The 19,447-nt window shown below is 48.1% G+C and overlaps 3 protein-coding genes across 6 annotated transcripts; 2 read left to right on the top strand and 1 right to left on the bottom strand.

The window, feature by feature from the left end:
• The first annotated feature begins 113 nt into the window (after positions 1-113).
• On the top strand, positions 114-14,846 carry shroom2a (shroom family member 2a). 4 transcript variants are annotated; one of them, XM_049722730.2, is made up of 11 exons: positions 114-401; positions 1,060-1,269; positions 4,199-4,347; positions 8,504-8,632; positions 8,703-10,890; positions 11,118-11,203; positions 11,601-11,945; positions 12,307-12,792; positions 12,858-13,026; positions 13,112-13,384; positions 13,459-14,846. In XM_049722730.2, the coding sequence occupies exons 2-11, from the start codon at positions 1,066-1,068 to the stop codon at positions 13,729-13,731; spliced, it is 4,302 nt and encodes a 1,433-aa protein (XP_049578687.1). In that variant the 5' UTR covers positions 114-401; positions 1,060-1,065; the 3' UTR covers positions 13,732-14,846. The 4 variants fall into 4 exon arrangements, with proteins under 4 accessions (XP_049578687.1, XP_049578708.1, XP_049578696.1 ...); XM_049722751.2 differs by lacking the exons at positions 114-401; positions 1,060-1,269; positions 4,199-4,347 and adding exons at positions 4,413-6,790; positions 8,015-8,116; positions 8,378-8,398; XM_049722739.2 differs by lacking the exons at positions 114-401; positions 1,060-1,269; positions 4,199-4,347 and adding exons at positions 7,416-8,116; positions 8,378-8,398.
• A 146-nt stretch (positions 14,847-14,992) lies between these two features.
• cldn34a (claudin 34a) lies at positions 14,993-17,508 on the top strand. The gene is made up of 2 exons (XM_049723521.2): positions 14,993-15,299; positions 15,543-17,508. Exon 2 carries the CDS (start codon positions 15,619-15,621, stop codon positions 16,327-16,329), a length of 711 nt encoding a protein of 236 aa, XP_049579478.1. The 5' UTR covers positions 14,993-15,299; positions 15,543-15,618; the 3' UTR covers positions 16,330-17,508.
• A 937-nt stretch (positions 17,509-18,445) lies between these two features.
• LOC125968372 (putative claudin-24) lies at positions 18,446-19,410 on the bottom strand. Its single transcript, XM_049719368.1, has one exon. The coding sequence runs from the start codon at positions 19,307-19,309 to the stop codon at positions 18,659-18,661; it is 651 nt and encodes a 216-aa protein (XP_049575325.1). The 5' UTR covers positions 19,310-19,410; the 3' UTR covers positions 18,446-18,658.
• Between the last annotated feature and the right edge of the window lie 37 nt (positions 19,411-19,447).

Here is a 19,447-nt window from a genome sequence, read left to right as displayed (position 1 = left end):
TAGTGAATGCGTTTTTTCACCGAGTCAGCGTAATGCTGGTTAACTGTCGGTAGAGGTCACCATTGCGGCTTAGTCCATATCTACGGTGGCCGAGTGGGTGCTAAAGCTAAAAAAGGCAACTTAGCTCCACTGTGTGCGTGCGTAAGTGAGTGTGAGGTGTGCGCCGCCAAAGAGTAGCCACACAAGTAGAGAAGCTTCTCTCACACTTTGTATCCGGCGAGCGCCAGGTTTGCAGGTTTTAACTCTATAAGACAATCCTAAAATAAGTAAATTAAAAGGAAGAATGTGTCAAGGCGATACCGGGACATCAACCCGTCCGAACTGACTGACTGAGCGGCTAACGAAACGACGGGGACGGTCTGTGATCGCCCACCGGTTGAGCCACAAGTTGCATTCCCCAGGTAAGGCGACGCTTTTAAGCATTAAATCCGACGTTGTTTGTGGTAAAATTTGAAACGCAATTTAGTTTTGCCTTCGACTCGATGACAGAATTTGATTAGAAGTGTTTATTAGAGTTTTTGTTGCGTTTATTGCTGGACAAGATGGTCTCCCCCACCTTCTTTGTGTTTGTTCTCGGACTTTGTTGTGCTAAGAGCATTAAGTTGCCGTCTGGACGATGACAACAGGTGTTTAAACTAAAGAAAAACGGTCAATTATTTGACTTTTATCGGTTTAAAAAAGTTAAACATGGGTTAGTTTCCAACGTTGACGTGTTTCAAATTAAGGGACATGAGTATCTGTCCAGTTAAAACTGCTTATAAAGGTAGAAAAAGCGCTCCGTGAGTGGAATTTAGCTAGTTGTGTAAAAAAAAAAAAAAAATACTATTTGGATTAAAATTTGTATATCGACTTCTGCTCCATGGTTAAATTTTCAGTCAGCATTTTTTTTTTGGTAAAACTATTGAAACGTTCTGCTTGTAATTCACATCTTCATTGTTCTTCATTATTTTATTCAATCTAATATTAAGTTTGTCCTCTCTTGGTCAAATAAAATAGGTGGTGTTTACTATTGGTGTCATCAGAAACAATGGATGATTATCATCGTTTCATTCCTTTCAGATCTCCATGGATTCAGAGCAGTACAAGGTGGAACCACACTACATAGACGGCCACCACTGGCACGTCATGGCCAAAGCAGTAGACTCGGACCCCAGGGGACGAGACGGGGATGGCTGGAGGCTCCTGGAAGTGTCGCTTTCTGGAGGCGCGCCATGGGGCTTCACACTTCGCGGTGGGCTGGAACATCGTGAACCCCTGCTCATCACCAAGGTAACCCAAAACTCTACATGGCTTTTTCTTCTGCTTTTTTTTTTTTTTTTTTTACTTCCATTTGACTCAGTCACAGAACACGATGAGCACTGCATGTTGATACAACGCAAACAACAGATAGTTTCCGTCTCGGTACGATTTGGGCTTCCATGTCACCAGTGTAATCATTTACCACGCAAGGCCTCGGCGTCTGCTTAATTCCCGATGCAAAAACACCATGTTTGAGTTAGGCCTGTCGCTTTCGCCAAAATGGTCCAAAGTTCAAGCCAAGTGGGGTGGAAGAGAGACTCTCGTTAAGGTCTCTAAAAAAAAAATGCATCCCTTGAGGACTTAATATGTCACTGAAGACGGCAGTTTGATGTTGACGGCATTTTGCTGTTAATATTTTATTTATTACCTCATGGATACCAGAGGAAACAGCCAATGGTGACCCGGTAAGATTTTAACCTTTTAAGTGCCGTGATCGATATACCTTGAAATTTAAGTAACCTGACTTTTCGGAGATACAAGCAGGTCCGCCGTGTTGTGGACTTATTGTGCTAAGCAGACAGGACTTTTGTTCCACATTGCTGCATCGCAACAAAGTAGCTCATTGTAAGGTGATATTGGATACCAGATACCTTAACTAGATAAATCTATTTTTAGTGTCTGGAATAAAGGGATGGATAAAGGAATGTGTTCTATGTGGCTCCAAAGCCGTCTGTAATTTTTTTTATTTTTTATATGTCAGTTTTATTGGGTTCTGTTTCACAACACAGTTAACGGTTCTCCGGCGCGGATTTACTCGTATTAACTGTGTAAAAATGTCACATTTCATCTCAGATTGTACGTTTTAAGATCTGTTTAACGTACAGACGCATCAATCAAAATTTAATGTTGCCCTGTCTTGTCGAGAAGTACCGGGCCCCTTCATCTTTCCATAAAAAGCTTACTTTTATACAAAGGAATTCAAATTTTATTATATATGTCTAGGAAAACACAAGTATAAAATATTTGCACAATGGCACACAGTGTGAGAAGCGATTCGGGGGGGGGGCTCGTTTTCCTGGATCTAATTAAAATTCTTAACATTCCTGTCATGACTCAGGTAATGCGCGAGGTCTTGGCGGCCTTAAAAGTCCTCACTCAGGATAAAGTGAAATAATCCCGTTTTACACGACACAGCTGGGCACGCCGCCCCGTGCGTACCTTTGACGTATTATTGCGCAATGCGGCGATAAATCAAGTTCACTTAAAATACATCGATTTAAAGAAGCGTCTTTATAGATTTCATATCATGGGAACGTTCGCTTTCAAAATATTTGTTCTATCTTCTTATCTTGATGACTAGACTTAAAAGAGAATTCTTTCTATAATTCAAAGCAGATCCGTGGTCGTCTTTGCGATTTGAGAAAGCTTGCTTCCAGCTGTTTTATTTTTTATGACTTTTAATACTGACCTCACTCGGAATGTCATCTCGGCTACACCTGCGACCCGCATGAGGACAATCCACGACACAAAAACAGAGCGGTGGCTTGATCTGTTTGTTTACTGGCCAAGCCTCAACTAGTTTTGATGACGGGACGCCTTGTCAGCAGAAAGTCCGCATTCCCCACACCACATCCTTCCCCTAGCATCCCCTCCGAGGGACTATTTTCACGGCCATCCAGGATAGCTGCACATCGACTGATTGGAGGCCGCAGGAAAAGCGTCAACAAAGGCCGCGCTATGTGGCTGGCGCTGATTAGGCCAGCACGCTGCGAAATGTTTAGAAAAAGGAACCGTAAATCTCCCGGAGAGTCGGTCGGTCGGCCCTTTTATTTTTGTTTGTCTGGCTTAGCAATGAAAGCCAAACCCTCGACGCCGATGAGCATTTTCTTTTTTTTTTTTTTTTAATATAACACTTTCTTTATTCACCTATAGGAATTTTACTACCGAGGGTTACACGTGCGCGAACTCGCGTAAACCGTTTAGCCAACACGCCAATTAGCGGCAAGCGAGGGCAGTGATTAAGCTGCACCCAAACGACCCTGTTGTAAAACACTTTGGCAGGATATTAAAAAAAAAATAAAAAGAAGGCCCAGAATGCTCTTAAAAGAGCCTCCTTTTTAACGCTTGACCCTCATTATCATTCAAACTTAAATATGATTTATCGTGGCCTATTTGTCGAGCTTCTTTCTGTCAAATCTTTGAGTCCGGGCCTCGTTGGCACCGATTAACGCTCACTTGCTTTGCAAACTCACCAAAAGCCCGGCACATTCTGCGCTTGGACTCGTCGACGAGTGTTTATTTGATGTTTTAGTTGCACGGTTAAATATATCCGAAGCACTCTTTTGCGCTTGGCAGCGGCCAGAATGCGTCAGCCATCGATTCAGGCTCTTCCACAAAATACACCACCATATCGGGCCCGGGTCGGGAACCCGGCCAGCCTCCAAACCGCCGCCCCCTCCCCTCTTGTAACTTTATTTCGTAGGGGAATGAGGAACGAAAGATGAAAAGAAGCTAAGATGGTCGCTCGTGGATGAAGAGCTCGTCATGTGCTGTTAATGTACACATGCCTGCGCCGTTGCGTCATCAGGTTCACACTGATAATCAGATGCAGATTCCGGTGTGCTAATGCAATGGTGTAGATACGGTTTTCTCCAAAAGTATTGGAACATTACATGACTACTTTTCAGAGTGAGCCAACCGCTTTCTTCTAAAAACGACTTTGGCCGCTCTCCGCCAGCTGACCTTCTGTCCGCCGTGTCCCAGGTGTCTCCCGTCAGACACGCAGCGAGTGTTTGGCAGCCCTAAAAACGTTCCCCTGACCCGCTCCTGACATCCATTTCTTCTTAGACTTTTTTTTATGTTAAACACATGGCAGGCCACACACGTTCGATCTACCTCTTGGCAACTTCGGTATTTATTCGAGACCCACCGTGAATGGCGTGCTGCGTTTATGTGTCAGGTGGAGGAGTCCAGCAAGGCGGCAGCTGTGGGCCTGCAGGCGGGAGATGAGCTTGTCAACATTAACGAGATTCCCTTGAGCGGCTTCAGGCAGGAGGCAATCTGCTTGGTCAAAGGCTCCCACCGGACACTCAGCCTCATGGTGAAAAGGTAAGCGGGGTCGCCGCGGCAACCACTCCCGACAACAAACCCGAGGTGACGCGGAGAGCTCCCTCGAGCCCGCAGTTGGGTTTCTAGCGGGCCGGATGATCCTGTTTGGTGGGCTGGCGCCGAGTTTGCGTTTTTTTGGACAGGTTGCGGGTAACGTCATATGATCATTTTTGGAATTGACTCAGCGGTGGTGGGAAGTAATCGAGTACAAATACTTTGTTGCTGTACTTTACTTTCTTTGCTAGTTAGTTTTTTTAGGTGTCTGTGCTCGTACTTGAGTACAAACAGTGAGTAGTTTTGCCACCTCCGTGCGTCACCACTTCACCTTTACGCTCCCTGCTACCGTAAACATCTCGCCGCCTTCCTATCTTCTTTAAAGCGATGAATCATTCGTCCGCTCCTTCCGCCTCGACAATAGAGGCTTTGTCCACTTGCCGTCTGTTTACCTTTCTACGTTGTCTCGCATTTCGGAACGCAGAGTAAAGCATAAAGGTGTGCTGTGTTCAAATTCATCCCGAAAGTCGTCGTAGTGAAACAATGCGTGCGGTTGGCGTTTGAACTCATCGCCGCGGGAGGCGTCAAAGCGCGCATCTGCTTATTTGTCGCCTTTGCCGCGCTAAATGAAGAAAGATGTTTCCTGCAGACAGGATCCCATTGTTCCCGTTGCGTTGTCCACGGCCTCCAAGCCAGCTGGAAACGTCAACTTCCTTCCTGCTCTTCGGCCGCCTTCAAGAATTTATTTATCTGCTCCGCCGAGTTTGTCCAAGGTTATTCGGATGAGTTGTGGCGAGGTGGGGGGGGGGGGAGAACATAACAATGGAGAAATGCATTACAGTAGTACTCAATCTTAGTGAAGGCAAATATTTAGTCACATTGATTGAAGCACACTTTAAAAAAAAAAGTCCTTCCATAGCATTTCTGTTCCTTTTTTGTTATCTCGGGGAATCATGTCGAACAGGAAGCTGTCAGAACCTGGTTCAGGTGCGGCCTCCTAACAGTGCGTTGATGAAACCGGGATTGTTGATGAAGCGCCATTCCAGACTTCCCCCAAATACAAAAGGTGCGGTTTGCATTTCAGCATCTGCCAAACATGCCCAGACATGGTAAATGGGCGCGTTACGTAAGAGCGTCACTCGAATTAACGTCTGTCATGAAGAAAAAAAAAGATCCCGAGGAACCGTGTCCCAAAATGTACACCACGTGGGAAATATTTGAAGCTTGCATGTGGGCGGAGCACGAGGGCAGATATTGATGACTCAATTCTAAATAGCTCCCTGATTTTGAAATCTCAACCAGTTTCACTCAGCAACGTGAAATTTGGTTGGCATGACTCTTAGAAAGTTTCATGATGTCACGGACAGCCACAAGAACCGATTTGATGGCTTCATGTAGCAATTTTGGTCCTTCAGAGATTAATTTAAAAAAAAAGTTGACACTGTCCCTTTTTTTTGTTGACTTCTTCACTTCAGTGGATTTTACTGCCAGACCCCTGCGGCCTGGACTCTCTCTCTCTCTCTCGCTCTCTCTTTCTTTTTTTCCTCTCTCTCTCTCTCTGGGAATCATTGAAACTTCCCAACATAAACTCTCGCCATTCTTTGCAGCAGTTGGCTTCCCTCTTCTGGTGTTTTTGCTGAAGTGCATTTTTCCCAGAGTCATTTTATAGTTGTGGTTCAGTCGACCTCCCTACCTGAAAAAGCTTATTGCACACTTTTTTTTTTTTTTTTTTTGCCTCATAAGCCCATGCAGCATGTTGGGAATGCGCCGCACTGAATTCCGCTCGGAAGTGGATTTGCTCAAATCAGTTGCTTCGTGGCTGGCGACGGGCTCACATCAGTTCTTTCCACCTGTTGGACTTGGTCATGTTTGTCGCCGGCTAAAGATTGAGGTTATGCTAACGGGTAACGGCAACATTTCTAATATTGTCAGATTATTTTTTTATGATTACAATAACCTTGCACCAGTATTGATCACTTTTTCTCTTATGATGTAGTATTGCGACAACAACGTAGCTAAACATGCTAACCCCCAACGGCAAAATCACCATTTCAAACCAAAACACGCCTCGTCGCCGTCACCCTGAGTGCTCGCAAAGCTCATTAGCCAGGCTTTCTGGAAGTGGGGTGCGCCCTGGAGATCAAGCCGTTGCCATAGCGATGGGAGAAATGCACATCCGCCTCACCGCTCGGGCTGAGGGAGGGAGGCTGGCGGACGCTCTTGCATATAGCCACTTGAGAACCAATAGGCTACAAAATCCCCAAGAGGGGACTGGCTTGGGACAATAGCTGTCCTCTTCATCTTCATCTTCTTCCCCCTCCGTGCGGTCACAAAAGTTCGGCGTCGATTTCACGACCTACCATGCTTTGCGTCTTCGGAAGCGCTCTCGCTTTTTTCACCAAGTTGCTCTCGATGTTATCTCATTCGGGATTGTGTGTCCGCCGCCCGGGTGAGTCAAAACAAACTTTGGCCCCATATTAAGTTTGATGACCCTAATACGGAACTGTTTTGATTGTTTAGCTCCACGAGGTCACGCTTCATTTAGGTTAAGCCACGATCAACTCCGTAAATTAATCTCTAGCATGTGGTTTGAAGGGGATTATATTTGTGAATATTAACACGGCGAGGTGACAATCGTGTTTTCCGTCATCTTTGTAGGTCAAGTATGATCTTTTTTTTTCTATGCTGGAAGTTTACGGCGAACTTTCCAGATATTTCGGATGAAATGCGAGCAGCCTCGACCCTGCCCCCCATCGTGCGGCGGCCTAACGATTCACTTTCTGAGCATATCTGCGCCAGGCCAGCTGTAGCCCTGACGATAGGCCTAATAAAGCCGCCCTCATTTGCATGCCAATGCCCGCCGCCGCCGCCGCCTTGTGTGGCTGGCTGGCTGCTCACGAGTCCCCCAGAAACCCCAAAGATGGGAGTTAGCTTTTTCTTAGTCTTTGCAGTAAGCGTTTAACACCAATTTATTTTCGGCTGAATCATCCCAAAAAAATTAAATTGGGTTGCTCTTTAAGAACAATGTTTTTGCTAGTCTTATGGCCATTTTTCACAAATGAACCCCCCCCCCCCTCCTTGTCAAAGACTCATTGAAGTTCTTTTAGTTCGAGGTGACGAAAAGGGCGCAACCCCCTGAACCCAAAGCTTTTTGTTTGCCAGGTCCGACCGAGTCTAATCAGAGTTGAAAGCCTCGTCTGAAATACTTGACCAGCGCAACAGCGTTATTGAGCGTTTTGGAGCTGCTAGAAGATGGAAATGCTAAAGCGAGGCAGACGACAGCTTGCTTTAAAGGGGCTGAGGTGGCTCAGAGATTCTCCAATCGCTAAGCCTTCCCCCACCAACCCCTCGCTGGGCTCGTGACGACCATATGTTCAAAGCTGTGGACATCTCGGCCTCGTCCTGTTCACATAACGAATCCAGTAGTGAATACATGTCAATCATCATCCTGGGAGTTTGACTTTTTTTAAGCATAGCCAGCAGAGGGAGCTGTAACACTTCTATTGGTTAATTTGTCCCATGAGCAAGTTTGTGACTCAAATTGAACGGATTAATGGAATTAGCATTCATTTAAATAGAGAGGATGTTTTGGGTTGTGTTCTCTTCTTTTTTGAATGAGGAAAAAAAAAGTGTGTGTCGGGTGTATATGTGTGTTCCTTCCGTTGCTGCGCAGGAATATGAAAATGGTGGACATTGTAGCTCACAAAATGCCCTCAGAGAATGACGTGCATGTGGCCCGGAGCTTCCTTACCAAGATTTTGCGAAGTTCCATGAGGTACAGTTCTGTGGCGTCATCCAGTGACCAGTAGTAGCTTTAACCCTCATGTCGTCGCAATCTCCAGCCATATCCATATTTTTTTTTTTTTTTTCCCATTTTATCCGCTGCTTCTACTTTTATTTTCCGTAGCGACTTGTAGACTTCCTCTCCGGCATGTGGATTGTCGTTAGCTTCATTCCTCATGTAGCGCATGTATGGAAGTTTGCAGTAGTTATCTTCTGACGTATGTTGTCATCTTCTTCCCGACACGCATCTCAGAAAGAATCATTTTATCATAGGGTACGTTATTTTAATCGATGTGTATTAATATCAGAAAAGCGATATTTTATTTTGTTTGTTGTCCAAGTCCACTCTGCATTTTGTTTTCGTCTTCTCTGTGTTCAGACGGAATGAGCCCATAAGCAGGCCGCACTCCTGGCACTCCACTAAGTTCAACGAAGGGCAATCCGAGTCGGCCAAAACGCAGCCTTCTCCAAACTCGGCCGTCGCGTGGCGCACCACGTACGATGCTAGGTGAGGCTTCCGGGATCTGGAAAGTTTTTTGGACAACTCTTTTCACTGTTGCTCATTTTCATCCTCCCAGCTCCTCATCGACTGACCTGTCCTCCAGTTGGGAGCAAACCAACCTCTGCAGGGTCTCGGACCATTTCAGCTCTTTGGGCAGCATGGACAGCTTAGAGCACGTCCCCCACCCGTACCCGGCCGGTCAGCTGTCCCCCGCTAAGTCCAACAACAGCATGGAGCACCTCGGCGGCGGCAAACGAGACTCCGCCTACAGCTCCTTCTCCACCAGCTCCGGCACGCCAGATTTCACGCTGTCAAAGAGCAACGCTGCCTCCACCGAGAACGTGCTGTACAAAGTCAGCCAGTGGGATTCCGGAGGACGCCCCGTTAACGGCAGGATGGGCCAAGGTTTAGCGGAGGGCGTCAAACAGGACGACAGGCTGACGTACTTTCAGATGCCGGGAGGCTGCGACGGCCCGCAATGTGACGACCAGGCCGGCTCCCGCCACTCCACTTCCAGTCGAATGAACTGCGGACCCGTCTGGCATGTTCCGGAGAAAAAGAAAAGCTCCTCCCCCTCTCCGCCGCCGCCGCTCCCGCCGGCACGCAGCGACAGTTTCGCCGCCACCAAGGAACGAGGCCTCGTGGCTCATCCCGACCCGTCCAATTCGCGAATCCCAGGGAAACCTGAAGATCGGAGTAGTCAGAACCAGTCCCCGAAACAGGACAGGGCTAGTTTTTATTCTCACGCCCAGTTCAGCTCGAACAAGCAGCACTCCCTCTCCAGCTCTGATGTCCGGCAAGGTCATCCCAGACATCACAACGACAAAAGCACTTTCCCCGCTCAGCCGTGGCCCGCCACTGCTCCCAAACCACTAAATGTCGGAGGCTACTTCTCCAGCATGCAGGAGCTGACCACTAACGGTTCCGCTCAACCCGCCGGCCAGAACACCAGGAGGAATTTAAGCACAACGCAAGCAATTGACCTCAACGCCGAGAGCAACGGGCAGAGCCGATACTACTGCGCCGCCAAAGGTCAGCCTGCGTCGGGACAAGTCGAGGACAGACAAAGTTTTTCCGGGCTCGCCTTAACCCAGACAGAGCAGAACTCCATCGTCTCCAAAGCTAAATATCAACAGCAGTACCCCTCAAATGGTCGAAAAACAAACGGATACAGCAAAAACCAACACGTCTCCTCTGCTGTGGAAGCCGTCGAGCCCAGGAGCCACAGGGGTCAAAGTTCACAAAACGAAGAGGTTCTGTACTCCATCACTCCGATCAGACTGTCCAACCAACGGCGATCTCTTCCTCTGCAGCACAGAGAACCCCCCCAAGAGACGAGACAGCGCAGCCAGGCCACCGACAGAATCTGCCCCCAGACCACGCCCATCCTCCATTCCCTGTCCCTGGACGCCAAGGACGAGACCTCAAAAGGCGGCGGCGTCCCGGAGGAGACGCCCGAGTCCAAGCAGATCCGCCGCAACGAGCGCTTCGCCACCACCTTGAAGAACGAAATTCAGATGAGAAGAGTCCAGCTGCAGAAGAGTAAGAGCGCCGCCGCTCTGCCCGACCGGAACCAAGACGAGCAGGACGTGTGGAAGTCCGACCAGAGCGCCGCCCCGGCTTTGTCGGAGAGCCCCTTCACCAACACGTACAAGGATAACTTGAAGGAAGCGCAAGCTCGCGTGCTGAAGGCTACTTCCTTCAGAAGGAAAGATCTGGAGCCCGTGTTGGTGGAGCACCCGTCAGGGGAAGCCGTGCCAAATTATCCATCCTCGGCCGCGGCCAGGAAAGATCTCACTCCTCTTCCGACACTGTCAGAAGCCGGGACCGGTAAATCCGCACCTCTGCGCATCGGTGGACGAAAGCGCTTCGCAGCAGAGAAGAAGGTCAAGTCCTTCTCTGAACCAGACAAAATCCACCACGTCGGCGTGAAAGAAGAAGAAAGCTCCTGCCCAGACCAACAGAACGGGAAATCCACCGGTCACGCCTCCGCCGACACGGAGAATTCCAGTGACTCCGCTGAAGCGGCACCGAAGCAAAGCGGCGGGGACGACCACCCGGGCGCCCTGGACCAGCAACGACTCGGCACCTTTGCAGAATACGAGGCCAGGTGGAACACCCAGAAGAAACCTGGCGAAACCAGACCCTCCGGACGATTCCGCTCGGCCGACAACATTCTGAATCCAAGCTCGGAGGAGAGGGTCAAACCCGACTGTTTCCACGAGCGGTCCCGATCTTCACCCTCGGCCGACTTCTACGGACAGGTAAGGTTGATATTTTTTTTTTTAAAGATCTTCAGTTCCTTGAAGACACAGCTGCAACACAACTCCGTTGAAAATCAATATTTGTTCTTCACGACACGCCTTCGTTTCAGGCAGAGACTGCCGTCCTTCTTGTTCCCATGCATTCTTTTAGCGAGCAGGAAACTACCTGGAGCTACCTTCAAGCGAGATTGTTTCTTTTTTCAAGATGAATCTTCTGCTTTCCCCAGACTACTCGTGTCCCCGCAATATCGCCGCAGAAGGAATATTCCCAGATGGAGGATAAACCTGCCGGGTCACTCGGCTCTGCCTCAAGGTAATGTGCTGGATTTTTAATGTCACTCAGTAGAATATTTTATCGCAAATATGGCGGCTTCACTTTAGTTTGACCCCAAGTTGCCACAAAGTGTATCTCATGACTACAATTGACGGACGTCTGTGCTTCCTAATTGAGTTTGCGTGGAAGCGCTCACATGCATGCCAGTAAAAAAAAAATTGCACTTGGTCTCTTAAGAGTTAAAAGCGCTCGAGAGGATTCTTTATTCCTCCTCGCTGGCTTTTTTTTTTTATACTCCTGAAGTATTCCTGGCAGCTCCAGTCAAGGGAGGAGACTTTTTCTTTTTTTTATTCACGGCGGCTGCTGGCGAGAGGAAGAAGAAAACTTCCAAGGGTGGAGATGTGTAATTAAAAAGCCTTTTCGTTGTCATTCTCAGCTGCCCGGAGGACGGAAAAGAGAAGCCTGGCGAGTGCGAGCAAGCTCCTCCCGTGACCGAGCGCAGAGCTTCCACAGCTGTCAACCACAAAGCAGCCGAGTCCGGACGCTCTCAGGTCACGCCCGGATGCCCTGACCTCGACCCAGACGCGGACAAAAGTCACACCCCGAACTGCGAGGCTAAAAAGACAGACGACGAGGCGCGAGGCGGCGCAGTTGCGCGGCACACGACCTCCTACAGGACGCCGGTCGCCATGGAGCCACGCCGCTCGCCTTCCCCGCAGTTTTCCCCGCAGAGACTCAGCGACAAGCCGCCCGTCTCGATGCAGGACCAAGACTCCAACGGGTTGGTCTTTTTGATTTTTTACGCAGAGTTACTTTTTAAAGTCAAGTGCATTTTTAGATTTCAGTTCAGTTGTATTTAACTTTTAAATGCCCTAAAATACATTTGCGATGAATCATCGAGGACTTTCTGTTTTTAAATGTTCACTTAAAAAAGGATGCATTATTTCAAAATAAAAGACATTTTATGTGCTTGGTCATAAATTTCTAAAAGCAGACCAGCACATTTAGAATCTTCTCGTCAGTGGGCATGGAAAATCACTTTGCCATCATGCAGTGTCATTTAAAATCAGCAAGCATGGGCCCGCAGAATTTTTTTTTTTCCTCCTCAAACTATTCTCACTGTGTTTTTTTTTCCACTCCAGGGTGGAAAACGGGATGGAGAAGCCAAGCAGCGCGGTGAAAAAAGTGCCCGTCAGGATCGTGTGCTCCGAGGGAATGCTGGAAATGAAGAGCGGGAGGACTTTTCCGCGACCCGACGAGGCGCCTGTGGCCCAAACGGGAGGTCCTGATATCAGCAAGCTCGGCACCTTAGGAGCCGGCGGACAGGACTCCGTCTTCTGCACTTTCACTCGGCAGAAAGATCTCGATGAACCCGGCGTGACTTCGAAAGAGCCCGAGCGGGACGCCGCCCCGGGAATTTTGGAGGAGCAGAAGCGGGAGGAGCTGGCCCGTGACATCATGGACAAGGACAAATCGCTGGCTGACATCCTAGACCAGAGCAAGATGAAGACCACCATGGACCTGATGGAGGGCCTCTTCCCTCAGGGCGAGCAGCTGCTGGAAGGAGCTCACCAACGCAGGAAAGCACCGACCAAGCCCACCAACGTCGCCTGGCCGGCTGAGGAAAGGTCAGCAATCAACTCGCTTTTCATGTTATGTCTGATATTCCACTGATCTTCTGATCTTATATCAGGGAGAAGGAGGATAACATGGCGGCGGTTGCCATGGTGACCAGCTCTGCATATTACAGCACGTCGGCCCCCAAAGCTGAGCTTCTCATCAAGATGAAAGACATGCAGGAGCAGAACGAAGACTATGAGGACTCGGAGGATGAGCTGGACATGGATCTGGCTAACAAGAAGGTACGACACGCTCCTCACAAATCACCCCAAAAAAAAATATTTGTTACATTCCAAGCATTGTCTGAATGTGTTTGATGTGGTGCAGCAAGAGCTGATGGACAGCCTGAGCAAGAAGCTTCAAGTTCTTCGCGAGGCCCGCCAGAGCCTACAGGAGGACGTGCTCGACAACAACGCGCTGGGAGAGGAAGTGGAGGCCCGAGTACAGCAGGTCTGCAAGCCCAACGAGCTGGACAAATTCCGAATGTTCGTGGGCGACCTGGACAAGGTGGTGAGCTTGCTGCTGTCACTGTCGGGCCGCCTCGCCCGGGTGGAGAACGCCCTCAATAGCCTGGACGAGGACGCCACGCCCGAGGAGCGGGTATGTACACGCTCGCCTCTCCAGTGTCCCTTTGGATGGATCTTCTCCAATCCCTTCCTTTTTTTTTTCTTCAGCGTACGCTAACAGAGAAACGCAAGCTGCTCATTCGGCAGCACGAAGACGCCAAGGAGCTGAAAGACAACCTGGACCGGCGCGAGCGAGCCGTCTATGACATCCTGGCCAGCTACCTGCCCGAAGACGGCATGGCCGACTACGAGCACTTTGTCAAGATGAAGTCGGCGCTCATCATCGAGCAACGCAAGCTGGAGGACAAAATCAAACTGGGCGAAGAGCAGCTCAAGTGCCTGCTGGACAGTCTCCCCATCGAGCAGCGCTTGGCCTACTGAGACGCTTGCCGTCAAGTCCACCAGAGGGCGCCAGAGACTCCGGTATTTCCACTCCCCAGGACGATGCTGCTTTTTCTTGGCACTTGCGCCAAACGCAGTGAAACCATTTTACAACCCAGAAGACCGCAATACACGAAAATCAGCATTATACAGAGACCACATACAAGACTTTCATTTTAATGCCTCATAAAATAAGAAACATTGCACAGTGGTGCCTTGAGATACAATTGACCCAGTTTATGAGATACAACCTGTCGTTTGGAAAATATTTTTGCTTTGAATTGCGAGCGAACATTTCAAATAGTTGTTAAATTCCATTCCCTATTATATTAAACATAAAAACAATAGAATTTTTTTGAAAGAAGAACCACACAGCTTTGCCTTCTGCCACTTTAAAAACAACAAATTACAGCAGCTTACTGAGTCATTTACAGTGCAGTAGGTGTGAAACTCTTCTTTGTCTGCATTATGTGGCCAAGTCACTCACGCTAGTGCTGCCCTCCACGCTGTGGCACAAAGTGGTACTACATTAAAGGTGCACAACGCTTATATTTGACTGCACACTGTCAAAAAAAGACTAACAAATTGAATGATTTAAAAAACACTGTATAGCTGGGACATGAAATTAACTGCGATACAACCGGGGTTCTTTTTCTGTTTTTTTTTTTTTAGTAATTTATTGTAGCCTTTGGTTGAGCACAGCAGGCGGATGACATTTTTTTTTGCGCTCAGAGCACTACACTAGGACGAAACTCATCTTTTCACGCCACTTTTTTTTTAATTTGTCCATCAGCCTTGAAGTGAGGTCCTGCGTGACCCCTCGCCGCCTGTCGTTGACATTTTACAGAGCACTTGGCCGCACAGGAGATGCACTTGACATTTAGTGGCAAGTGCCTGCCGACCACCACAGCGTCCTCTCACGGGCCGTGCTAAATTGAAGAAATATGTATTGTTCTATATTATGAACATTTGTGACTTTTTATAACACTTTATCTGAGGTTTTTTTTGTTTAGAATTGCACGGGAGGGCCCTCTTGTGGTAGTTTCCATTTAGACACACACAAAAAGCATTCACAACCTGCTTTAAAATCAAATCCAAATATAAGAAAAAATTCATGTTGTCTTTTTTGTGTGTGATTGTTTTAAATTTTCTTGGCGATCAGCTCATCAGTGTCACTCATTAACTCAGCCAAGCCCTGCTGGGCTGCTGATAGTGTGAGAGAACATCTTTTACAGTCGCAACGTGCGCTCGCCGCTGTCAGTTTGTCGTTTTTTAAGACGCTAACGTTTGGAAATTTTCACTCTGGCTGGAAATTCTTTACAGGTAACTATTTACATTTGAATTCAGACAAAGTGTAAATTTGTGTCAGTGAGATAGAAAAGTTTTTGTAATGTGCCATCTGAGCTGACCTTGTGATGGTGCTAAAAGCTACAAATAACTTTAAAATATTTCTCCCTCTTGACGGCAGCCATCTTTAAACATGATGGTCAACATGTCAGCCATCATCAACTTCACTGGCAAGTCATCAACGTTGCTCAGCTGAACGAGAATCACTTTTTAATTAAATGGTAGGTCTCTTATTTTATTCCTTATTTTCCTATATTTCATGATGACTGAAATTTGATGTGTTGAAATTTCAATTCAAGAGTCACATTTTTCCATTTTGTATTTTTGATGTAAAATTTAGAAATGACAAATCTGGCTTCTTTTTGCCACTTTTTTATTCTTGCATTTATGAATGGACATATAGAGTGAAAGAATTAATGATACATAGATTGTTGATGACGTTTTGTTTTTATTCATATACACAGCTGTCCCGTCACAAAATTCTCCTTAGGGAGACAAATCAAGAGCAACTTGACCCTTGACCTCACCATCATCCTCATCATGCTGTTCCTGGCACACACAGCCCACTGGCAGTTTCTGGGCTTGCTGATTGGCTGCTTGGCATGGATCCTCACCATGGCCACGGCGGGCATGGACGAGTGGCGCCGGTGGCACGTAAACCCCGACAACCTCACGTCCGTCATCACCTCGGGCGTGGCCTGGGTGGGCATCTGGCGTGCGTGCTTCCACAGTCATACCCTCCCCAAGATGGAGAACTGCCAGACTATGGCTATCTCAGACAGCTTTGTCCCGGTGGAGATCCGGGTGGCGCAGGTTCTCATGGTGCTAGCCATGCTGGGCGGCCTGATGAGCAATGTCGCTGCAGTGCGGGCGGTGAGGCGGGTCTATTTCTCATTGGAGCATCGCGGCAGCGTGCGTGGGGTCTTCATCCTTGCGGGGGCGCTCTATCTCCTCACAGCCGTGCTCGTCTTGATCCCCCTGGTGTGGAACGCGGGCGCGGTGGCGAACAACGCTACCATCCCCTTCCCACCTAGGTTCAGGCTTCCTGCTGCTCCAGCTGGACAGCGAGTGGGCACGGCCATCATGATGGGTTTCCTGGGTACCGTCCTCATGCTCATCAGCGCGTTGCTCTTTCTCGCTCACCGATACGTGTGGTGGACTCTCGAACCCGAGCTCCATGGACGGGGGGTGGCTCAGGAGGACAAGCGAGGCAGGGATAATCCCGATTTTCATCCTGATGAAGTGTCGTAATGGTAAAATTTTCAAAGGCTGGGAAAAGTGATATACAGAATAAATTTGGATTTTTTTGTACAAATATTTGATGCCCATGATAATTGCGTTAAATATTTTAATTAACCCCAAATACATTTTATTAAGCTCTGTTATGACATCACATGCTCTCTCATGATACAAGCATGCAAGATTGCGTGAGGCATGTTGGAGGGTCAGCTTGACAATGTGAACTTGGATGTAGGAGGCTAACAAACACGTGAGCTTTCGGAGAGGGGGCCGCCAGCCAGCCAGCTAGCCAGTGGAGAGAAGAGAAGAGAACGGCGGGCGGCCCACTTGGGCCAAACAAAAGGCTGTTGAGCTGCCGTCACAAACACAAGTCCAGCATGAGTGGAGAGCACAAGTGGCGCTTGGAGCACATACCCCAAAGTGAAGGAGCACAACGCTCTTGGCGTGCATTCTCCCCGAGTTGCAGATAAGACTGACATGACATGTCGTTCTTATCTAATCTGCTGTGTCATTTATCGGAAGAATAACCCAGCACAACATAAGAGCGGGAAGTAAGAAATTCTGAAAAAAAAACAAAAAAATCTGATGCTTAATTGTTATTTCAAACTCAAGGTTAATAAAAATGAGCAATAAAAAAAAAAATTTGATCTTCATTTTGCATATAAACTAAAGTACTGAGAACAAAATAATATATTTATATATTATTTTGGAAGCAGTTTTGCATGATATAATGTTCCACGTGTGGTTTGATTTTCCGTGTAGTAAACCCACAAGATTTGCGACAGCGATAAAAATGTGCTCTCTGAACTCCGACTGACCTTTATGGTATCAAATCTTGCATCTTTTACGGCTCGGTTTACTGTCAACGCAAAGATAAAACATCTCGATAATAATCCTCAGACTTTTTCAGACTTGAGTACTGCTTTTTCTAATTTATTTTCTAAATATCCGTTTTTTTACTTCGTCAAAGTAGCCTTTTTATGTTTTAATTTGTATGGTTACTTAATATTTTTGCTAGCTCTCATGGGAGAACTGCAGTCTTCCAGCAAGTTTTATTTGTTTGTGTTCCACTTCATGTTAGCAGGAGGTCATTTTCTAAATCTGCGGAGGTTTAATAATCCCAAACATCTTGTGTGTGTGAGTGGGGGGCTTGTTTCCCCCTGCTGCCTAAACTCAGCAGGTAAAATGTGCAGTCTGCTAATAAACATCCATTTGTGTCCAATAGACACGAATACAGATCATTAATAGTCTCATTATCCCCTTCAAATCACACAATCAGCTCCTTTTTAGTTTATTATACACCGACGACCAATCACGGCTCAGCTTGTGAATGTCACATGACTGAATTAAAAAAACAGGTGAGCCAAACTATTGAGCTGTGATTGGTCAATACCTGAGTAGCTATGATGTCATTTTCAGTCAACACGTGGCAAAATGGCCGCCCACTTCTTGGATGAAAACTGAATTTTGTTGGTTAATTCAGATTGTGCTTTGTTGAAAAGATGTTGAAAAATTCCAACATTGTTAACATAATCATCGGGGGATTGGCTAATATTGACTTTTTCTAAAGCATGACTGTTATAGCAGTGATGCTAACTCATAGGCTAGCCATTACTCTCTGCGAAATTACAACATTTTATCATCGGTTCAGCTCTAATCAAAAACCGACTCGCTCGTTTTCTGCCACCTGGGAAGTAACCTGTGGCCTAATGTTTCCAAACATTACAAAATGGTCAATTAGCTTCCTCTTATGAGCGCAAACTCCACATGCTGCATGTCCAGTACGTTTTGTGCTCTTGTTGCTTTCCAGCCAAGCCGACGGCCTCTGACTGTTTGGCAAATTAAGGCGTTCATTAAACGCAGCTTAACTGGGCCGGCGAGCAGGAAATACGATGGAATTAACCTCACGCTGCGTTTCCACCAACGGCAAAACACAAGGCCCTGGTCCAAGTCACTGGGAAGAGGAGGAACGCGTGCCCTGATTTTTGGTGGCATAACAAGCTTGGGGCACCGGACCCCCAGGAGTAAATATGGTTGGGCGTATATTAGGGTATTTTTTTCCTTGGTGGCTGTTTTAGCTCGAGCGCTATCTAGCTGATACAGTACCAATTTAAATGACTTACACATGTAATCTCAGTTTGATTTATTGTGATCATTCAGCTCATACAGATTGAGTGCTCATTTTACAATCGGAATATTTTAGCTTGAAACATTCCACTGATAGAGGAGCAAGAGATATTTCTATGGTTTTTAGCAGCATCTATTCATCTATTTACACATCTATGTACATTTTAGAAGTGAAACTGATTGCTTGATTGCGATGTTTTCCAGTGACGGGCCTTCATACGTACTCTGCCCGGGCCAGCACCGTGTTCATCACTTGGTACCTCCGCTGCGGGCCGGCGGGAGGGGGCGGGTCTCGGCCGGTGGAGCGGGATGCGAGCACCAGGAGGAGCCCGGCTAGCGCCAGGAGGAAGCCCCCCGCCCATCCGCAGAACAGGGCATCGCCAAACTCCCAGCGGGGCACCACGTCCGGCAGGGCGTCGTCGAAGAAGCGCACCACGGCCACGTGCGCCACGTACGAGACGGGGATCAGACACAGAACCCCGGAGAGTATGCCCAGCACCCCGCCCGCTGTGCCTAGCGTCCTCTTGGCGCCGTCCTCCTCGCAGCCGTTGACCAGCGACAGACCGGGGATGGCCACCATGAAGCCCAGGGCACCGACCGCCAGGGAGGCGCAGGTGAGCACACGACCCAGCTTGAGATCGGGCGAGAGACCCAGCAGGCTGTCGTAGGCCCGGCACTCCATGCCGCCCATGTCCTGGACCACGCAGGTCTCCCACAGACCCAGCTCGTAGCTCTCCACGGGCAGCATGGAAGTGGACATGCTGAGCCAGCGCGGCGACACCACCGCCCCCAGGACGCACAGCCAGGCGCCGGCGTACAGCAGCATGCCCGGTAGCTCCAGGGCGCGACAGGCGCACCCCTCCATCAGCTTGAGCGAGAGCTGCTTGCTAAGAGGCTGGAGGGCCCGGGAGCTCCTGGCACCAAGTGCTGCCACTCAGAGGAGCGCTCATCCTCTACTGGAGGGAGGGGAGAGGGGAAGGGCAGCAGGGGCACCTCGGCCCTC

Source organism: Syngnathus scovelli, chromosome 10, assembly GCF_024217435.2.
Source record: "Syngnathus scovelli strain Florida chromosome 10, RoL_Ssco_1.2, whole genome shotgun sequence".
NCBI lineage: Eukaryota > Metazoa > Chordata > Actinopteri > Syngnathiformes > Syngnathidae > Syngnathus > Syngnathus scovelli.
This window is presented reverse-complemented; position numbering and strand designations above follow the sequence as displayed.